We start from the raw sequence: 19,410 nt of genomic DNA, 5'->3' as shown, positions 1-19,410 counted from the left end.
GGGGGAGGCCATGAAGTTGGCACAACTAGTTGAAAATCAAAGTAATCTAGAGAGGAAAGTTAGGAGTAGCAGCACAAGTGGCACTTACAGGATGACGACCACCCATCTAGCACTTAAAGGTCTTGTAATAAGAGGAAGTTGGGAGGCCACCAGGGAGAAGACAGTAGGAGGGAGTGGGGGAAATTTCAAGTGACTGACAGAGAAGGAGATGCAGGAGAAGAGGACTAAGGGGTTATGCTTCAGGTGCGATGAGAAGTATACACCAGGGCATCGGTGCAAGGACCGAACTCTTCAGGTTCTCACCGTCTGTGATGACGAGGAAACTGAGGAGGGCGGTGAGGGGGAGTCAGAGGAGATGGAGGAGAAGCTGCATTTGGATTTGGCCGAGATTTCCCTGAACTCGGTGGTAGGATTCATCACGAATCATACCATGAAGGTGAAGGGGGAGATAGAGGACATGGAGGTGGTGGTGCTAATTGATAGTGAGGCTACTCACAATTTCATTTTCACTCAGGTCGTCAACTAATTGTTGATATTGGTGGATACCGGTTGTTATGGGTTGACGATAGCTATGAGGAAGGTGGAGAAAGGCCAGGGGATCTACAGAGGAGTGCTACTGATTATTCAGGGGATTCAGGTGAGTGAAGATTTTCTTCCACTGGAGTTAGGGAGTACCGATGTCATCCTGAAGATGAAGTGGCTGTAAAATTTGGGAGACACCAAGTTGAATTGGGGAGCACTCACGATGAAGTTGATGGTGGATGGAAGGAAGGTGGCGATTAAGGGAGATGCAGGACTATCCAAATCCATGAATTATCTTAAAACTATGGTGAGGAATATACAATTGGCGGGTGGAGGATATTTGGTGGAGCTAACAGTTTGGAGGGAGCTAGATTGGAAGAGGGAGGGGATATACCCTTCTCCATACAGGCGCCGATTCAGCAATTCTAAGAGATATTTCAGCCACCTCAGGGATTTCCACCGTCGAGGGAGCAAGAGCATGCAATCATTTTGAGGGAGGGTGTCACCCATCACTGTACGACTCTATCACTACCCTCAGTTTCAGAAGGATGAAATTGAAAAAATGATTAGAGAGATGCTGGAGGCAAGAATCATTAGATCCAACATTAGTCCATTGTCTAGTCCAATTCTATTGATGAAGAAGAAAGACGGCAGCTGGCGATTCTGTGTAGACTACAGGGTGCTCAATAAAGTACCTGGCAAGTTTCTCATACCAGTTATTGAAGAGCTGTTAGATGAATTGAGTGGATCAGTGATCTTCAGCAAGATAGATATGAAATCAGGATACCAGTATATCATAATGAAGGAGGATGTGCCCAAGACTGCCTTCAGAACTCATGAGAGACACTATGAGTTCCTGGTGATGCCTTTTGGCTTCATCAATGCTCCAGCTACTTTCCAGACACTTATGAATAAGATTTTCAAACCTTATCTCAGACGATTTGTATTGGTATTCTTTGATGACATCCTAGTCTACAACAGGACAGAAGTGGATCACTGGGTGCATTTGAAAAGGGTGTTAGAGGTGCTGCAGAAGCACCAGCTGAGAGCCAACTTAAAGAAGTGCTGTTTCGCACAAGCTAGTATAGAGTACTTGGGCCATGTTATATCAAAAGAAGGGGTGGCAACAGACAGTTCAAAATTGAGGCAATGCTGAAGTGGCCAATGCCTAAAAATCTGAAGGAGCTGAGAAGATTCCTAGGACTGACATGTTACTACAAAAGGTTTGTAAGGGGATACAACACCATAGCATGACCACTCACTGAGCAGTTGAAGAAGGATGATTTTCTATGGGGGAATCGGCCCAATCAGCATTTGATTGCTTAAAGAAGGCTATGACTATGGTACCGGTCCTAGCTTTTCCTGATTTCACTCAGATCTTCATAGCGGAGACAGATGTGTCCGGGTACGAGTTGGGTGTAGTGCTTATGCAGAGTCATAGACCCATTGCCTATTTCGGCCAGGTGTTGACTGCTAGAGCCAAGCTAAAGTTAGTCTATGTGAGAGAGAGTTAATGATCATCATTTTAGCCATCCAGAAGTGGCGTCCTTACCTAGTAAGGAGACATTTTATTGTTAGGATAGATCAGTAGAGCTTGAAATACCTGCTGAAATAGCGGATGATGATAGAGGAGCATCAGAGGTGGCTGTCCAAATTGCTCGAGTATGATTTTGAGATTCAGTATAGGCCAGAAGTGGAGAACAAGACGGCAAATGCCTTATCCAAATGTATGAGGGAGCTGTAGACAGTGACACTATTTGTTCCTTTGATGCTATATTGGGAGGCCATCTGACAGGAAAGTGCTAGGGCGATAGTATCAGATAGAGATAAGGTGTTCCTCAGTCACTTTTGGAGGGAGTTGTTCAGATTACAAGGGATAGTTCTGAAGAGGAGCACCGCTGACAGATGGCCAAACAGAAGTAGTCAACAAGAGCTTGAAGACTTTCCTGAGATGCTTTGTGTCAGAGACACCCAAGCTATGGGCCAAGTGGCTATCATGAGCTGAGTACTGGTGCAACACCTCTTTTCATTATGCTTCTCAGATGACCCCATTCAAGGTCTTGTACGGAAGGTATCCTCCTCGCTTGGTGCACTTTGGGAGTAGTAGTACTTCAGTTTCTTTAGTGGCGGAGTACTTGGAGGAGAAGGATAGAGTGCTAGAGGAGTTGAAAAGACATCTACTGAGAGCTCAACAGATTATGAAGAAACAAGCTGATGGGCATAGGAAGGACATCTAGTTTGAAGTGGGGGAGAGGGTGTTCTTGAAGTTCCGACCATACAGACAGAAGACAGTCACCAACAGGAGGAATGAGAAGCTTGCTCCAAGGTACTTTGGATCTTATAAGTGTTGCAGAAGGTTGGAGCAGTGGCATATCGGCTGAAACTACCATCAACGGTGACTATACATCCGGTTTTTCGTGTATCTCAGTTAAGAAGGGCCATTGGTGACTATACAGCCAACTCCGAGTTATCGGGTGACACTTACCGAGGATTTATAGGTGATTCTGGAACCCTTAGAGCTGATGGACGTTCGCTAGAAAGAAGATGAAATTAAGGAAGTGTTGATCAAGTGGAAGAACCTTCCTGACTACGATGCCAAGTGGGAGCCAAACGAGAAGGTTAAACATCAATTTTCTTATTTTCACCTTGAGGACAAGGTGATTCTTTGGGAGGGCGGTATTGTAAGGCCGGTTCAACCTGAACCGGCCCGGAAGGCCCAAAAGCTGGCTCAGGTCTAGTGGAGGCGGACAAGTGCTGCCTCCTTTTCAATTTGCCGCTCTCATTAGTGGGCCTCACTAGTCCAATTTAATTCAAAATTGAAAAGGAGGGGGCGGCTAGAGCTTGGGAGGGAAATTAGATTAGGCAAGTTTATGTATTAAAGAGCATGAGATGTTTTAGGGTTAGGTTATGCTTGATTTGATTTCGGTTAGGGTTTCTTGGTGATTTGGGTTCTAGACTATCTCGTCTAAAGATTTGGGAGAGACGATCCTCCTCTCTAATTGATGATCACTTGTATCTTGTTTCTGTGTTTGTTTGGCTTTGATTTTCGTATTGCAATCTATCGTTTGTGCTGATTTCTCCCTTGTTTTGTGTTATTCTATTGTTTTTCACCAATTGGTGATAGGTTTGCTTGCGAACTCAAGTATTACCCATAGGGTTACTTGCGAACTCAAGTATTTCCTATCAGAATTGTATGCATAAACACTAAATCTTCAACCCATTGAGTTGTGATTTTGTTTCTCTTTAAGTGAATTGATGAAATAGTAAGTACACAAATTTCTTTCGCAACATGAAGAGGAACATGGTTGAGCTAACGATTTAAAAGCCAAACTTCACAGTCGCGAGGAACTAGCACTATATATCATCAACCAATCATTTCCATCCATAATGCCTCTAATAGCTATAGAGTCATAATTTGCAAAAGCACCACTAAATCCAAAAAAGTCGGTAAACTCCAAATTAATAATTGTTCTCTCTTCAATATTTGGAACGATTCTCTTTAATCATTTGTTCCTCTCATTTAATATTTTCACATCTTTATGTGGGCCAATCTGATTTGGAGCCTCACTTAGCCAAGTGTGTCTGCAATACTAATAAAAGAATTCATCTAATAAGAAAGATTCATAGTTATGAAATTGGGTAGGCTAAGTTTAATGAAATTATAAAAAATTATGTTGGGCTAAGAGAGTGAGTTAAAGACTGAAGTGGAGCGTCTTTCTTATTCAATCTTTATACAACAATGTCATACATTGCATTATAAAAGGATAAATTCTCATTATCTCTCTTTACTTCATGTCGATATATGTACATTTCAACTTTTAGCTCGCCTAATCCTACATGTCATATACAAGGTGGAGAAAAGGCTGTTAGTATTAGTAATTCTTAGGATGTCATATATTTGCTCAATAAAAGTAATAATATAATCTATTTTGCCCCACCACAAAATATCCTATGTTTTCTCATTCACAAATTTGTCTTTGTCTACATCATCTTCTCTATGTATGCTCCATTGGTATGCAATTCTTGTTTAATTGTTTCGAATCATCTAAGTATAAAAATTATTTAAGCAAAATGTGTCTTTATTATAGCCAATATTTTTAACTTAACAAATTCATTAAGAATTGACAATCTCACGGAGTGATTCATGATGAATGTCTTTATGAAACTTGCATCACTTGTATTGTCTATGATCTAGTTGCATTCTACATAGTTAATCTCATTACCTTCGACATTCATTGGAGCGCATATATTTTTCGATATAAGATTCAATGTATAAACAATACATGGGTTCAAAAATATGAGGGAATTGGGTTTCGATTAGAAAACTTGTAGCTCTGTAAATATGTTGAGTTTGTCAGTGATAACTTGTACTACTTTCGCTAAACCCACCCCATAATTACTTCTTGATTTGATTTTCAATGTAAACCTTATCTTTTTAAACTCCTTCATAGTTGATGGCCTTTATGAACATATGCCCGGATTCCATAAAAATCATGAAATTAATTAGATGCCTTCTTTATGCATCTTTCTAACCATCACATGATAGTAACTCCCGTCTCATTCCAAGTTTCTTTGATATACTCAAGCAATATTTCAATATTTGCTCTTTTCTTTTGAAGCAATATTATCCTCAAGTGATTATTGTTGACCTGTAACTATCGATCGGCCCACGCGATACCACGATCACATACAACTACTCCCCATGATCTCATCTACAACACACAAAAACTCCCTCATATAGTAGAAGTAGGCTCACGCATACATGAACTTAGACACATGCAAGAAAATTCCGTGATTTACCTCTTTGTCTCTCGATCGTCTTCTTCAACTGCAAGCAAAGCCGAGACGTCCCGACTTCTTCTTCCGATGCAGACCACGTTCCTAGCTGCGACTCACACACGCAATAGCCGAGCCTGAAGCCCTAGCCAGCCTTCTGAATCATACCTGCGATTAAGCCGAGCCCAACATCCTCAATGTCAACCTCCCCCAACCACCTGTGAGCCGGATGCCCTCTGTCGAGCAAGCCGAGCCGAACCCCTCACCTCCACTTCTGACCTCCCCGCCCGCCTCTATGCGTGACTAGGGATGTCAAAATGGGTCGAGGGGTTGGGTTCGGGTCTCGGATTAAGATCTCGCATTCAAAGAAATAGTAAAATTACTCGGGCAACTTTCAAATCATGAATGATGGTAATTATATGGACAAACTATACACAAAGACTACTTGTTGGACAACTTGATCAGGGTACTTATTGAATTATAATTTATGGAGATATCACTTGATGAGAAGTCTTGACAGATGATACTATATATAATGATGAATTTGGAAAAGTTTATATTAATTTAAAACCAATCTATTGTATATTTCAATTTAAAAGGGATATCTGATAATGAGCATCTTCTCTCAAGAAATGTATACATCAATCATTGCAAAGAGACTTTTGTTGATTTGAAGATTGATGAATATATATCTAGCATTTTGAATGGTGAATGTTCGAATGTTAACACAACTGTTCCATTTCATACTTTTCAAAAAGTTTTCCAATTCTATATTGGAAGGTTCAATGCTGGAAAGAAGCTGCAGTTGACATTGATCAAAGGGTGAGAAATCGACGTTTCAAAGTGCTATTACTATAGATAAGAAAGTTCCATCTGCTCCAAGTAAATTAGCTGCTCATGCTAGCAATTGTCATTGCAGGATAACTAGGTCTGCACAAGATGAACGAAATGTGAAGATTTCTATTGAATCAAGCATATTTACAAGATTATTTGATGCAAGTAACTTAGTTTGCAATGATCGAAAGAAAAGTATCTTATAGCATTTGTAGTAGACAGCCACATTGATAATAATCACACAAGCAGATCATTCACTCCATCAAACTAATTTTAATATCAAATATAATACTCAAATGTTGCAAATGAATTGCAAATGTAAAATGTTTTATATGGTAATGCATTATAGTGAGCAAATATATTGTGCACTGGCAAATACAAACTAGTAATGCGAATATAAAATGTAAATTACATTAGGCATATATGTATAAACATTAATATACTTAAAAATACATCTGAAAATATATCCTGCCTGTGCTTCGACTATCATATTTTATTCTTAAATCCAGTGGTCTGAGAATGCTGTGCTGGAAATATTCAAGTTTCATCTTCTTCGAAAGGATTGGAGTTGACTTGACTTGGATTAACAAACAAGCATCTAATCATCAAACATAAGAGCTATCTAAATGAAATTCATCATAAAACATAAATATTTGATTTTAGCTTTTGTATAATCGTCAATTCTTAAACCCGATCTTTTGTTAGTGGGTGAACAAAGTTGACGAGGTTCAAAGAGCCAAGCATCTACAATGCGGATGATGGTCGCGTTGACAATAAATTTCAACCAGAGGAGATTCTACACTTTTAAATGCGTCCAAATTCCTGTAAATTATAAATATTTTCAAATGACTTTAACGTTATCCCGATGATGGTTATGTTGAAAGCTAATCTCAACTAGAGGGGTTAATTCTAAACATATTAATAAAAATTTAATCACCAAAATTTTAAAACAAAAAATTCATCCACCTTTCGCAATCGTTTGTCGGTGTGATAAATTTGAAAATAATCTTAGCTCACAAAGAGCGAATGTCATGTCGGGTGTATCACTAAGATTCATCCTCAAATAGTCTTCGGCCAGTCGGGACATGACACGTGCCCTCTGATCGGGTAGTTTTGCTCCAAAATGTTACTATTATATTACAATCACGGTCAAAGCCTGTATGTTTCCTAATGACGTCAACCCTTGAGTAATGAATAATAGGGTATATTTGATAGGCATAAAGCTCTCCGTTAGGTCAGGTGAGGTGGATTCAGATCTATCCCCTTAGACAAACAACACTCTAGGTCTACAAGGTATCCTTGGATGAAGCAATTTATGGCTGCCGATAAGGCGCCTTCTATCAATTTTGGTCAACTACCTCCTCTGACTAAGTAGACTAGGGACCATGACAGCTCGGATGACAGAACCATGGGATCTTGATCGGGCTCATCTACATTCCTCCCATCACCAATTTTAAGTATACAACAACAACAACATCAAGCCTTTATCCCACTACGTGTGGTTGGCTACATGAATCTTTTTTCTCCATTGTGTCTTATTAAAAGTCGAATTCTCGTTTAAATCTAATAGAGAAAGATCATTTCTAATATTTTCTAACCAAGTCATTTCTAATAACCAGTTTTAAGTATATGAAAATAAATTTCAAGTCATAAGCTCTAAATTTCAATATCAAAGTCAAATCCTAAAGTTGTTATTATATGGGTACTCAGTCCCTATCTAATAACTATCCTTAATCGGAAGTTTTCTCTTGTTATTGAGAGAGGTAATCAACTTTAGGAGTTTGCGCCTATAGGAAACTATAAGTTTGCGCCTATATGAAACCATAACTCAGATTATAAAATCCTTGCGAAATGAGGGCGAAATCTCTGGGTCGTGTCTTATCTAAATCCTAATATGCCTTCTGAAAATTCATCCGGAACTTAAACTCGTTAAAACTCTCCGCTGTCAACAAAAAGAAAAAAGACAGCGTCCGCAGAGAGGCTAGGGCACAAAATTTTCAGAGCCCACAATTTTAACCTGGAGGGATATATCCAATGAGTGAAGCGTTGACTACATATGAGAAAGCTCTAAATTAGTAATGATGTCTTGCTAAATGAAAAGGAAAGTGCTTCTGAACAAAATATGCAAGCAATTTCCTTATGCAAACAATATTTAGCTTGAAAATTGAAGGCTCTTTCAATAGCATTAGAGCCCTGTACTCTCATCTTTTTTGAGTTATAGCCTTCGACCTGAAATAAATATCCTCTTAATTGTGAGCTATAATATTGGTTGGAGTCACTGTGGTTAGAAGAGGGAAGAGGAACCTTCATAAAGATGACATTCTTTTCTTTTTCTACTTAGCTTTACGATTAAGGATTTTCACTTCCTGAATTAGTGTGGATGTTATTTTAGGCCATGATCGAATGCTTGCCCCAGGTTTTCTGAACAAGTGAGCTCACCCTTAGAATACATACCCTAGAACTTTCCCTAACAAAAATAACATTGAAATTGGACATTAACCCCCACTCCAATTGACCTAACTTTCTTTAACTTGGTGACAAATATATATAAATTTTTATTCATCTCTATGGGATTATTGCCAATCCCATTCGTGTGATGTCCAAGAATCTAATTTTGAAGAATTATTCTTTTATCTGTTAATAAATAACAACAAAATATACCTAATTTCTTTTATCATTATCAATAGAAACATAAATAAAACTATAGATCTAAACATTAATATGTGCATCTATATTCAATTTCCAAAAATCATATACACTACTCATGATCTACACAATCATATCATAACTATTCAGTCATAAATACAAAAGAATAACTAAAATAAAAAGAAATAGATGCTAAAGAATCTTGACAAGTCTTACACTCCTGCTCCCATGCTCTGACCTGAAATCATTTAGTTACAAATAATGAGCTAAAAAGTCCAATAGGTCACCAAAACCTATAACTGAATTAAAAGCACGACAAATAAATAATATGTATGTTAGAGATCAAATCATAGCAATAATATTCATATGATCATTGAATAAGTGCAGAAACACAAAATTACATGCAGTAGTAGTAAAATCTGTAAAAAATAAAACACTATAGTATAGAAGCCAATAAAGCAATAAACCAATACGAGTGTCAAATTTATAAAACAACCGTTGTATCCGTAATACAATTCAATACATAATTCGAATAAAACATCAAATCAAAATATCAATAAAGACAGTTGAAATCAAATCAACGTAGTAAAATGATATATGAATGTACACATGCTATCTAATTATTCTATATCAGTATTAAATCAGTATATTACATGTTTAATATGTCACATACTTCTTGCACAGTGAATCAGTAGTATTAAATAGTATCTTATGTCTATACTCTTTTTGCCCTGGTGGGTTTCTCTCATTTAAGAAATGTCTAGAAACTTGGGTTCTTAATTGGTGGAATACCAGGCAATCCGAAATCCTTTTGAATGATATTCAAGAGAAAAATGTTCTAGAAAAATTTATGGAATTAGAAGAACTATTCCTGTTGGACGAGATGATAAAGGAGTACTCAGAGACACACATGCAAAGGCTTCGTATAGGAATGCACAAGGAAACAATACAATTGGTCCAAATACACAATGAATCTTATTTGAGTTATTTCCATATCATTTTGCATACAAATCTAATCTGTTTCGCTATTCTAAGTGGTTATTTTTTTCTGGGTAATGAAGAACTTTTCATTCTAAATTCTTGGATTCAGGAATTTCTCTATAACTTAAGTGATACAATCAAAGCTTTTTCGATTCTTTTAGTTACTGATTTATGGATCGGATTTCACTTTATGCAGTAACACTCTAGTGTAGGAGAAGTAAAAAATGCACTAACAGTAAATTAATGCAGTAATAATAAATTCGTACAATAATAAGAACAGTGTCTTAAAAACATGCATTTCAATAGTTACATAAACAAATAAAAAAGTCATGGCTATCACAGTGTTTTTTGAGTATTATATCAGCATCACTAAATCATTGGTTCAGTAAATAAAGTCATCACTCTTTACCCGTCAGCATAATAATCATCTTCTTATAACTCTCAATTAGTGTATCACGTGAATCAATAGAGGATAACACCAAACTATAATATTTAAATGAAAGCTTGTCGACCCACAATCCTATACAGTTCAATCATTCTCCAACCAACGGGTCAAGCAGTCTTTAGTTCTCTTTTACACATATTATTATCACAATACTATAACTTTAATCTTAATCACATATCTATTTTCATTTTCAATGCATTGCAGTCAATAAAAGCTTAATTGAGCTTAATTCAGAAAATGCCAAAATGTCCTAATAGTAAAAAAAAAAAAATCATATTTAGAAAAAATTTACATTTTTCAAAATTGAACCAAATTACAAAATATTGAATAAAATAATATTTTGAAGTTTTCGTGAACTAAATCACTATTTTTAGACGTTAAGTAAGCTAAAATCGTTGTATTTTCAAAATTTATGTTAAAAAATCTCAAATAAAGACTTAAAATGTTCATAATCTTAATATATATATATAACATATAAAAAGTTACGCTGTGAAAGTTTAACCAATACAAAATTTTTTTTATTTTTTTGAAACCAAAATACAAATTTGATTACAAAAAATTAAAAACACAAAATCTTTAAAATGAGAAATAGGGTAAAGATTTCTTATAGCGAGATGAGTAAATCTCCCAACAACATCGATGGACGAAAATCGCTCTATGGACTTCAAATATGAGCTTCTTCTTTCTCTCTCTTCTCTTTTCTCTTTATTATCCCTAAAACGTTTTTTGTTTCCAAATTTAAAGTATATAATATAATTAATTTAATTAATTTTTTAAAGTATATAATTCATTAAAATTATTTTGGGCTTAAAAAATTATATAAAAAATTTCATAAAATAATGCATTTTATTTAAAATAATTTAAAAAAATTGATTTGTAAAACAAACATCTGACGGTCTCAAAATTCTCACTTATATCGATAAGTGCCAATTTATTAAAGATTTTGATTGGAGATAAAAAATTATGAAAAAAATCGTGTAAGTAAAATACGACAATAACAATAAGATGACGAAGACGGTTTGTGATTTGGACTTATATTGATTCCAAAAGAAAATTATTTGCCAGAGTCAACATACGGTCTATTAAGATCTATCTACCTTAAGAATCCCTTAAAGATTCGGGCATAAAATTAATATAAACAAAAATCGTATGATCAAATCAGAAATCAAATCAAATGCAAATCAAAACTCGTCAAGAATCATACAGTCATGCAGTTCATTTTTCACATGTCATTCAATTAAGTATGCAAAATAATATACCTTAATCTACCCAACTCGCAATAAATTTTCTATAGCTCTGATAAAAAATCAATCAATTCTTCCAACAACAGCTCTGAAACTAATTGTGATGCCCTAGAATCTAATTTAGAAGAATTATTCTTTTATTTGTTAATAAATAATAATTAGAGCTATCTAATTTCTTTTATTAATATCATTATTATCAAAAATAAAACTATAGATCTAAACATCAATAAATACATCTGTATTCAATTCCCCAAAATCATAAAGAATACTTAGGATCTACACAATCATACCATAACTATTATGTTATGGATATAAAATAATAGCTAAAATAAAAAAATAGAACTTGAAGAATTCTGACCAATCTTACACTGCTGCTCCTATGTCAAACCTGAAATAATTTAACCACATATAATGAGATAGAAAGTCTAGCAGGTCACTAAAAACTATAACTGAATTTAAAATACGGTAAAAGAGCAATATACATGTCAGAGATTAAATTATAGTAATAACATTCATATGATCATTGAATAAGTGCAAAAAGAGTAAAATTCACATGCAATGGTAGTAAAATTTATAAACAGTAAACCACTAGAGTACGGAAGCCAATAAAGCAATAAATCAGTACGAGTGTTAAATTTATAAAATAATCATCGTATTCGTAATACCAATCAGTATAGAAATCAGATAAAAAATCAAATCAAAATATCAGTAAAGACTTTTGAAATTAAATTAATGTAGTAAAATCATATAGGAATGTACACATACTATCAAATTATTATATATCAATATCAAATCAGTGTATTATGTGTTTATTATGTCACATGCTTATTATGCAGTGAATCCATAGTATCAAATAGTATAAGTATCTTTGTCAGTAATAGTTCAGTGATAGGAGCAATAAAATAATGCAATAATAATATATCCGTGCAGTAATAATAATAAATTAGTATCATAATAAGAACAATGTCTTTAGAATATGCATTTCAATAGTCACACCAAACAAATAAGAAGTCTTGCCTATCATAGTGTTTTTTTAGTATTGTATTGGTATCAATAAATTGTTAGCTAGTAAATAGAGTTGTTACTCTTAGCCCGTCGGTATAATAATCATCTCTTTATAACTCTCAATCCGTGTATTACGTAAATCAGTAGAGGATAACACCAAACTATAGTATTTAAAAGAAAGCTTGTCAGCCCACCATCCTATACAGGTCAATCAGTCTCCAACCAATGGATCAACCAGTATTTACTTATCTTTTACACATAGTATTATCTTAATATTATAACATTAATTATAATTACATATCCACATTCATTTTTAATGCATTGCAGTCAATAAAAAAACATAATTGAGTTTAATTCAAAAAATGCCAAAATGTCTTAACGGTAGACAACAAAAAATCATATTGAACAAAAATTCATATTTTCAAAATTTAACCAAATTACTAAATATTGGTTAAAATAATTTTCTGAACCTTTATTTGAACTAAATCATTATTTTTAGACATCAAAATAAATTTCTGGGTAGGCTAAAATCTCTGTATTTTCAAAATCACTCAGTGAAAAATCTCAAATAAATATTCAAAATATTTATAATCTCAATCTCTATAACATATAAAAAGTTACGCGATAAAAGTTTTATCAATACAAAATTATTCTGGTTTTTTGGTAACAGAAATACAAATTTGATCAGAAAAATATTAAAAATACAAAATCTTTGAAATCAGAAATAGCTTAAAAGTTCCTTATAACGAGACGAGAAAATCTTTCAACAGCGTCGATGGACAAAAATCATTCTATAGACTCCAAATCCAAGCTTTTCCTTTCTCTCTCTTCTCTTTTCTCCCTATTCTCCCTAAAACATTCTCTGTTGCCAAAACAAAGGAAGGGAAAAGCTTTTTAAAATTTTTTTAGTGACTAAAGATATTTAATTTAAATAATAATTTAATATTATATAATTAATTTAATCAATTTTTTTAATATATAATTCATAAAAATTATTTTAGAGTTGAAAAAATTATAGAAAAATATTCAAAAAATAATACATTTTATTTAGAAATTTTTGTGAAATCGATTTGCAAAACGGACACCTGCAAATTCCCCACTTATAACGATAGGGGCAAATTTTCTTAAGGATTTTCACTAGCACTCAAAATTATGAAAAAATAATCATGCAAGTAAAATTCTATAAAAATAATGCTATGACGAAGACAGTTTGTAATTTGGATTTATATTGATTCTAGAAAACAAATATTTGGTAGAGTCAACATACGGGCTATTACAATTTGTGCCAACCTTAGAAGTCATTATCTAGTAAACAACAAGCGAAACAGGTTTGTAATTTGTATGCTTTAATTGAATTTTTGTCAAAAATGTTGGTCACAAATCATTGTACCATTAATATTATTTTTTGTTGAATGGAATTTATTTCAGTTCTCTTAAACATTCAAATCATTAACCATAAAATTTTGTCACACTATTTAATTAAAAATGCTACTAAAATTGAAATATTTTTAATACATAAATAATGAAATATTAGCTATATCAAATAATAGGGAAGAAATGCTTGCAATGCACTTATTAAGACTTGAAATTGGGGAATATTAGATAAATCAAATAATAGGATAAAAATGATTACCTGTACAATTCAAATCATTGAGCAGGCCAACTCAAGATGGCTATACTAGGCAAGATTGCAAGCTAAAATGGCAAGGCATGATGTTGAGTTGCTTCAACGAAAAAAGTTGAAAACTGGTAAGAGATGGTGAGCAACTTTGACGGAGAGGCAAGTGTGTGAGATGTTGAGTGGCTTTGACGAAGAATATATAAAAGATGACGAGCGACTTTGACAAGGGGGAGTGGGGGATTGCGAGACCGAAAGGCTAGGGTTATGGGTATATGCACATAAGTTAGGGCTACAGTATATACACAAATTGTAATTTATTTTGATTTCAGTAACTCAAACTCTAGTGTCTTGCTTGTGTCCCAACGTGTACGACCTGTGTCTCCTGTGTCCAACCCATGTCTGAGTTCCAATCCACATATTTAAAACCCTAGGAAACTTTTTTTAGATTATCAAACATGTGTCGAGGCATGTCGAAGCCATGTTTGTGTTGGACATGAACATGGAAGATGTTTTGGAGTGTTTGTGCTTCTTAGATTTCATCGGCTTTTAAATACTTTTATGATGAGCACATTTAACTCTTAATTATTGTTTATTCTTTGCAAAAAAAAAAAATATAACCGTATTTGGGGGTAATCATTTTCTAGTGATCATAGGACTTAATACAAATCTTGAGGCTGTTGAACTTTGGCTTTGCAATCTTTTTGTTATCATTTCAGCCCATTATGTTTCTATGAATATCTGGTTGGGTTATTATGACATTTAATAGTGAAGGGGTTCTTCCCAGCTTTATATGCAAGCTTCCTTGTTGGAAATATGGTGGAACAACTGTGGAATTTTGCATGGCCTACAGCTGTTGCAACTCTTCATACAAGTCTCTTGCCAGTTGCTTTTGTGGGTTTCTTTGCCAAGGTAGCTAAAGAATCATTGTTTTCATTTTCTGGGATATTGAACTCTATGAGCATGATTAGTGATTGATTTTGTTTAATTCAGCTTTCAGTTTTCATTGGTGCCCCTTTGGTTGGTAATCTCATGGATCACTTCCCTAGAATTCCTGCATATCACAGTCTTAATATAATACAGGTGTGCTATAGCTTTGAGCCTGTAAAAGATGCTTTCTAGTAACAGTTTTTTTCATATAACATAACATCATTTTGTAACGGCTACATTGAAATTTGGCTGGTAACATGTATATTGTGTCAGACAGCTGCTCAGCTATTGTCAGCTGCAATGATCATACATGCACTCAGCAGGGCATCGTGTTCTTCTGCATCAACCATGCTTTTCCAACCATGGTTTATAGTGCTGGTTGCCGTGGGAGCAATTGAAAGACTTGCAGGCTTAGCTTTGGGTGTTACTGTTGAGCGTGAATGGGTAGTGCTGGTAATTGGATGATTTCAGATGCTGCATTTATTTGTTCTTTGTGTATTTATCTTAAGTAGGTTCTACTGTAATCCAAAGTTAGCAGGCACTAATAGGCCAATCGCTCTTGCCTGTGCAAATGCCATGCTCAATCGTATTGATCTTCTTTGTGAGGTAAGGTTACGACTAATAATTTATTTTTGTTGCCAAGCTTCATATTCTTGACGTTCTTAATATATTCTGGTTATAAAAGCCATGACTCCTTGTTTGAAATGCGCAGATAGCTGGCGCTTCAATTTTTGGCATTTTGCTATCCAAATACCATACCGTAACTTGTTTAAAACTCGCTTCTGGACTAATGATATGTGCATTGCCTGTTTTGGTACATCCAATTTCTGTATATTTTTTTGGTGTCAACTTTTGTCCATTCTCAAGCCGTTTACCTTTTGCAGTTTATTTTAGGGGAACTTATAAACAGGAGTTCAAGTGGCGCTCTAGAATGCTCCAAGTTCTCTCAAAATTCTGATAGTTCCTTTAGAGTTGGTTCCCTCTTAAATATGGGGAAGATAGGTAACTTCATTACAAGTCTTTTTATTATGGTTCTTATGTTTTAATGAAAATAAACATATTTAATCTACCCTTGCATTTTCAGTTGAAATTGGATTCAAGTCCATGAGAAATGGCTGGATGGAATATAGAAATCAGCCCGTTCTTCCTGCAAGTTTGGCGTATGTATTCCTGTATTTCAACATTGCCCTTGCTCCAGGGTCCATAATGACGGCATTCCTAATGCATCATGGTACGATTTACAAATTTTCTTCTCCGCTAAAGTGTGATAACTTTCAGCTTCAATTGCATCGCATGGAGTTGAGCAAAGTTTACTTCATTCTATGTTGTGATATTTACTTCTATTTTACCAACCAAACTCCCCCAGTTAAGCTTCTCCTCCTCTACTTATTCCATACCGAGCAAATTTTAGTGGTATTATACAATGGTTGCATGTTTTTTATTCCCTCCTCTTCGGAAGCCCCCACCAGCCCTTCTAAAGCCCCACCACCTTCATAATTAGCTATCCTATCAGTATTAAAATTTTCTTCACTTATTATGCTTTAGTGCTAATTAAAAAAATTGGATGATGGAAAAAAGTGTAATATGTTACTAATCTTCACATTCCTTGTTCTTATGGTTACCCATAACTTATATTTGCAGTTTAGTAATTTAAATTAACTTCTGTTGATTTAAAAAATTGCATGTGTACATCAACCTCTTTCCTATGCTGCAGTGTGTGTAGTAAACTGCATTGTAGGTACATCCGTTTTATATGGTGTAAAATTGTTAGCTTAAGGTATCATTTGTTATTAAACTCATCTTTCAAGACCATTTCTGCCACATCCTCATTCTATCGCTCTTCCATTATTAGGTTAACATAAGGTTCAGTTAGTGTCCTAATGAGGGGCGTGAGCTTTGAAACTTTTAGCTGTTTTTTTTCCTGATCTTTACCAGTTGACTGCAAGGAGCATTATATTTATAAATGTCAACAACTGGATTGGTTGCAAAATTATTCTGGCAGTGGCCTCTCAATGACACTATAAAATCCGAGTCTTCCCCTCTCTTTTCATTTTTGGTTTTGGTGAGTTTGTTGAGGGATTTATATAGATCTTTATTGATCTTCTCTAATAGATGATTTTAGGCTCTGAAAGGATGCTCCCGTGTTCGTTTTGGTGAATTTGAGAGTGAGTACTCATATAGGAAGATATCGTTTCTTTACTTTTTTTTCTTTTCCCACTATTTCCCTTGATCGATTGCTAGGATTTATTTATATGGATTTGGATTTTCTTGAGGAGATTTGGGCTTGATTTGTTAGTTGATAGGTTGACTAAAAACTCATTTGAGTTAAATTGTGAGCTTGACGTTACTGGCCAACATTATGAGTTCGGATGACACCAACAAAAATAACTCCATTTTCTTAAGTGGGGGAAAAATGTGCATTTGATGTTTTCCCATCCACCTATTTGATTTGGTAAATATGCTGTTTTGTTCTAGTCTAATTGATTTGGCAGGCTTGAAAACACGGGAGATAGCCTAGTGTTTGGTGGGACTTGTAGCATAGAATCTAAACTTGAGTTTGATTTGGCTTGTTAGCATGGTAGTTGGCTCTATTGATGGGTTTGATGACATAGTTGTTAGCTCGCTTGATGAGCTTGATAGCATGGCGGCTGAATAGATTTGATGCTATGACAATTGAACCAATTGATTAGCTTAATGCCATAGAAATTGGTTCGATTGGTGGCTTGACAACAGTGTAATTGTCTTGATTTGTGTGCTAGATGGCATGATAGTCAACATGAATGGAAGGCTTAATGGCATGAAAATTGTTATGATTGGTGAGGTACGTGATTGGTGAGCTTAGTGGCATGGTGGTTAATCTAATTGATGGGCTTGAGGGCATGCTGGCCAATTTGATGATGTGTTGATAACATGATAATTGACTTGTTTAGCAAGCCTGACATGCCAAATTGATGGACTTAATGATATGGCAGCTGGCCAAATTGATGGGATTGATGGCATTATATTTTTGTATGATTGGTAGCTTGGCAAGAGAGCCATCAACCTAATTAATTTAATTTCTAGGATTGAAGTGCTTATTTGCTTTGTGTTGGCTTGAAGGGCTAATTTGTTAGACTTATATCACTAACTCAAGGAACCCTATAAAATTTGATTTTAATTTCGAGATTAATTGGACTCTTTCACCATAATATGATTCAATCTGGTCAATTACACACTTGGTGAGCGAGAATAACTTTGGGCGACCTCACTGGGGGCCATAGTTTCACATTCTAATCACCTTATTTGAAGAAATAGTGAGCTCTTTTGAATTTCATTTTTTATGGTAAATGGACTGCAACCTTGTACCCAACTGACTGGAATGACATAAGCCAATCTCTTTAGGAAGTTGTTAGGAGCTGGACTCTTGGGATAACATTCGGGAATGGGTGAGTCGCTAGCATGACAACTTTCGAGAAGGGAACAAGTCAGTCAATGCCAACCCGAGCAGTTTGTAGTTGGCCATTTTGGGGAGGCCATCGTGGGCTGACTTCTCACAAGAACGTACCAAGATCCAACTTCAAGGAAAGTAGTTGGGGAGAGGATGCCAATCAGGGGCCGAATGGATGAGATCAAGGCTTGCCGAGAGTTGACTTCTTTGAGGATGTTATTTGAGAGCCTACTTATATGGAGAAGTTGCTAAAAAGATGTTGTCCAAGGGTTATGTCTGTCACTCTCTTTGCAAGATGCATAATTTGGCTATAATAATTTGCTTTCTTCCTTTTGATGAGAAGTCAAAGGTTGACTTTGCTATTTTATTGCTACCTCTTATAGCATTAGTGATGTTAACTCTTAGCAGTGATTTAACATTCATTGGAAATATTCAGGAGATGTAAATGTCTATGGAATAGTGTTAGTTTCCTTACCAGTCATGAGCTTTTTCATCTTTAGGAAATCATTATCATTTATGCATTTTAGAGTTGATAGCATCACAAAATAGCAGTTAGCTAATTAGCTTTAAAGGCATGATCCTCTAAGGATCATGTGACAGATGTCTAGAGGTTCTACCTCGCACACAACGTCTTCCGTTCATTGGTTGGTGAGGGAAAACTTAATGGTGCATTGCTTGGTTATATGCATTTTTACCTCCTTGTGTTCTAGCTATTGAGCATAGTTCTTAGGATGTTGGTTGTCGAGTGCCCTAAATGTCAAACCATCCTTTTTGAGATGAGGTTCTTCACACTCCATAGGTGAATAACGATTGATTCCCTTGGATGTCGACTCAGAAGAGCTCTTATCTATCCATATCTACATGGGCTCTCTCTTTCCTATGGGCCATCAATAGCAAAACTTAGGTTTCGTCTTGTGTAAACTTGGGCAATGCAATAACTTTAATAATGTTTATATTTATTAATTACTTTTCTTTGCTTTCC

The 19,410-nt window shown here is 35.1% G+C and overlaps 1 protein-coding gene across 1 annotated transcript in view; it reads left to right on the top strand.

The window, feature by feature from the left end:
* LOC110096197 (solute carrier family 40 member 2, chloroplastic) overlaps positions 1-19,410 on the top strand; it is a 43,122-nt gene that overhangs the window by 13,047 nt on the left and 10,665 nt on the right. The window contains exons 4-10 of the mRNA XM_020822003.2: positions 14,859-14,983; positions 15,065-15,154; positions 15,275-15,454; positions 15,533-15,607; positions 15,714-15,815; positions 15,886-16,003; positions 16,086-16,232. Coding sequence (XP_020677662.1) covers positions 14,859-14,983; positions 15,065-15,154; positions 15,275-15,454; positions 15,533-15,607; positions 15,714-15,815; positions 15,886-16,003; positions 16,086-16,232 — 837 coding nt within the window. The remainder of the gene's footprint in view (positions 1-14,858; positions 14,984-15,064; positions 15,155-15,274; positions 15,455-15,532; positions 15,608-15,713; positions 15,816-15,885; positions 16,004-16,085; positions 16,233-19,410) is intronic.

This window comes from Dendrobium catenatum, unplaced genomic scaffold (assembly GCF_001605985.2).
Source record: "Dendrobium catenatum unplaced genomic scaffold, ASM160598v2 fragScaff_scaffold_980, whole genome shotgun sequence".
Classification (NCBI taxonomy): Eukaryota; Viridiplantae; Streptophyta; class Magnoliopsida; order Asparagales; family Orchidaceae; genus Dendrobium; species Dendrobium catenatum.
The sequence above is the reverse complement of the archived record's forward strand: the minus strand, read 5'-3'. Positions and strand labels throughout refer to the sequence as shown.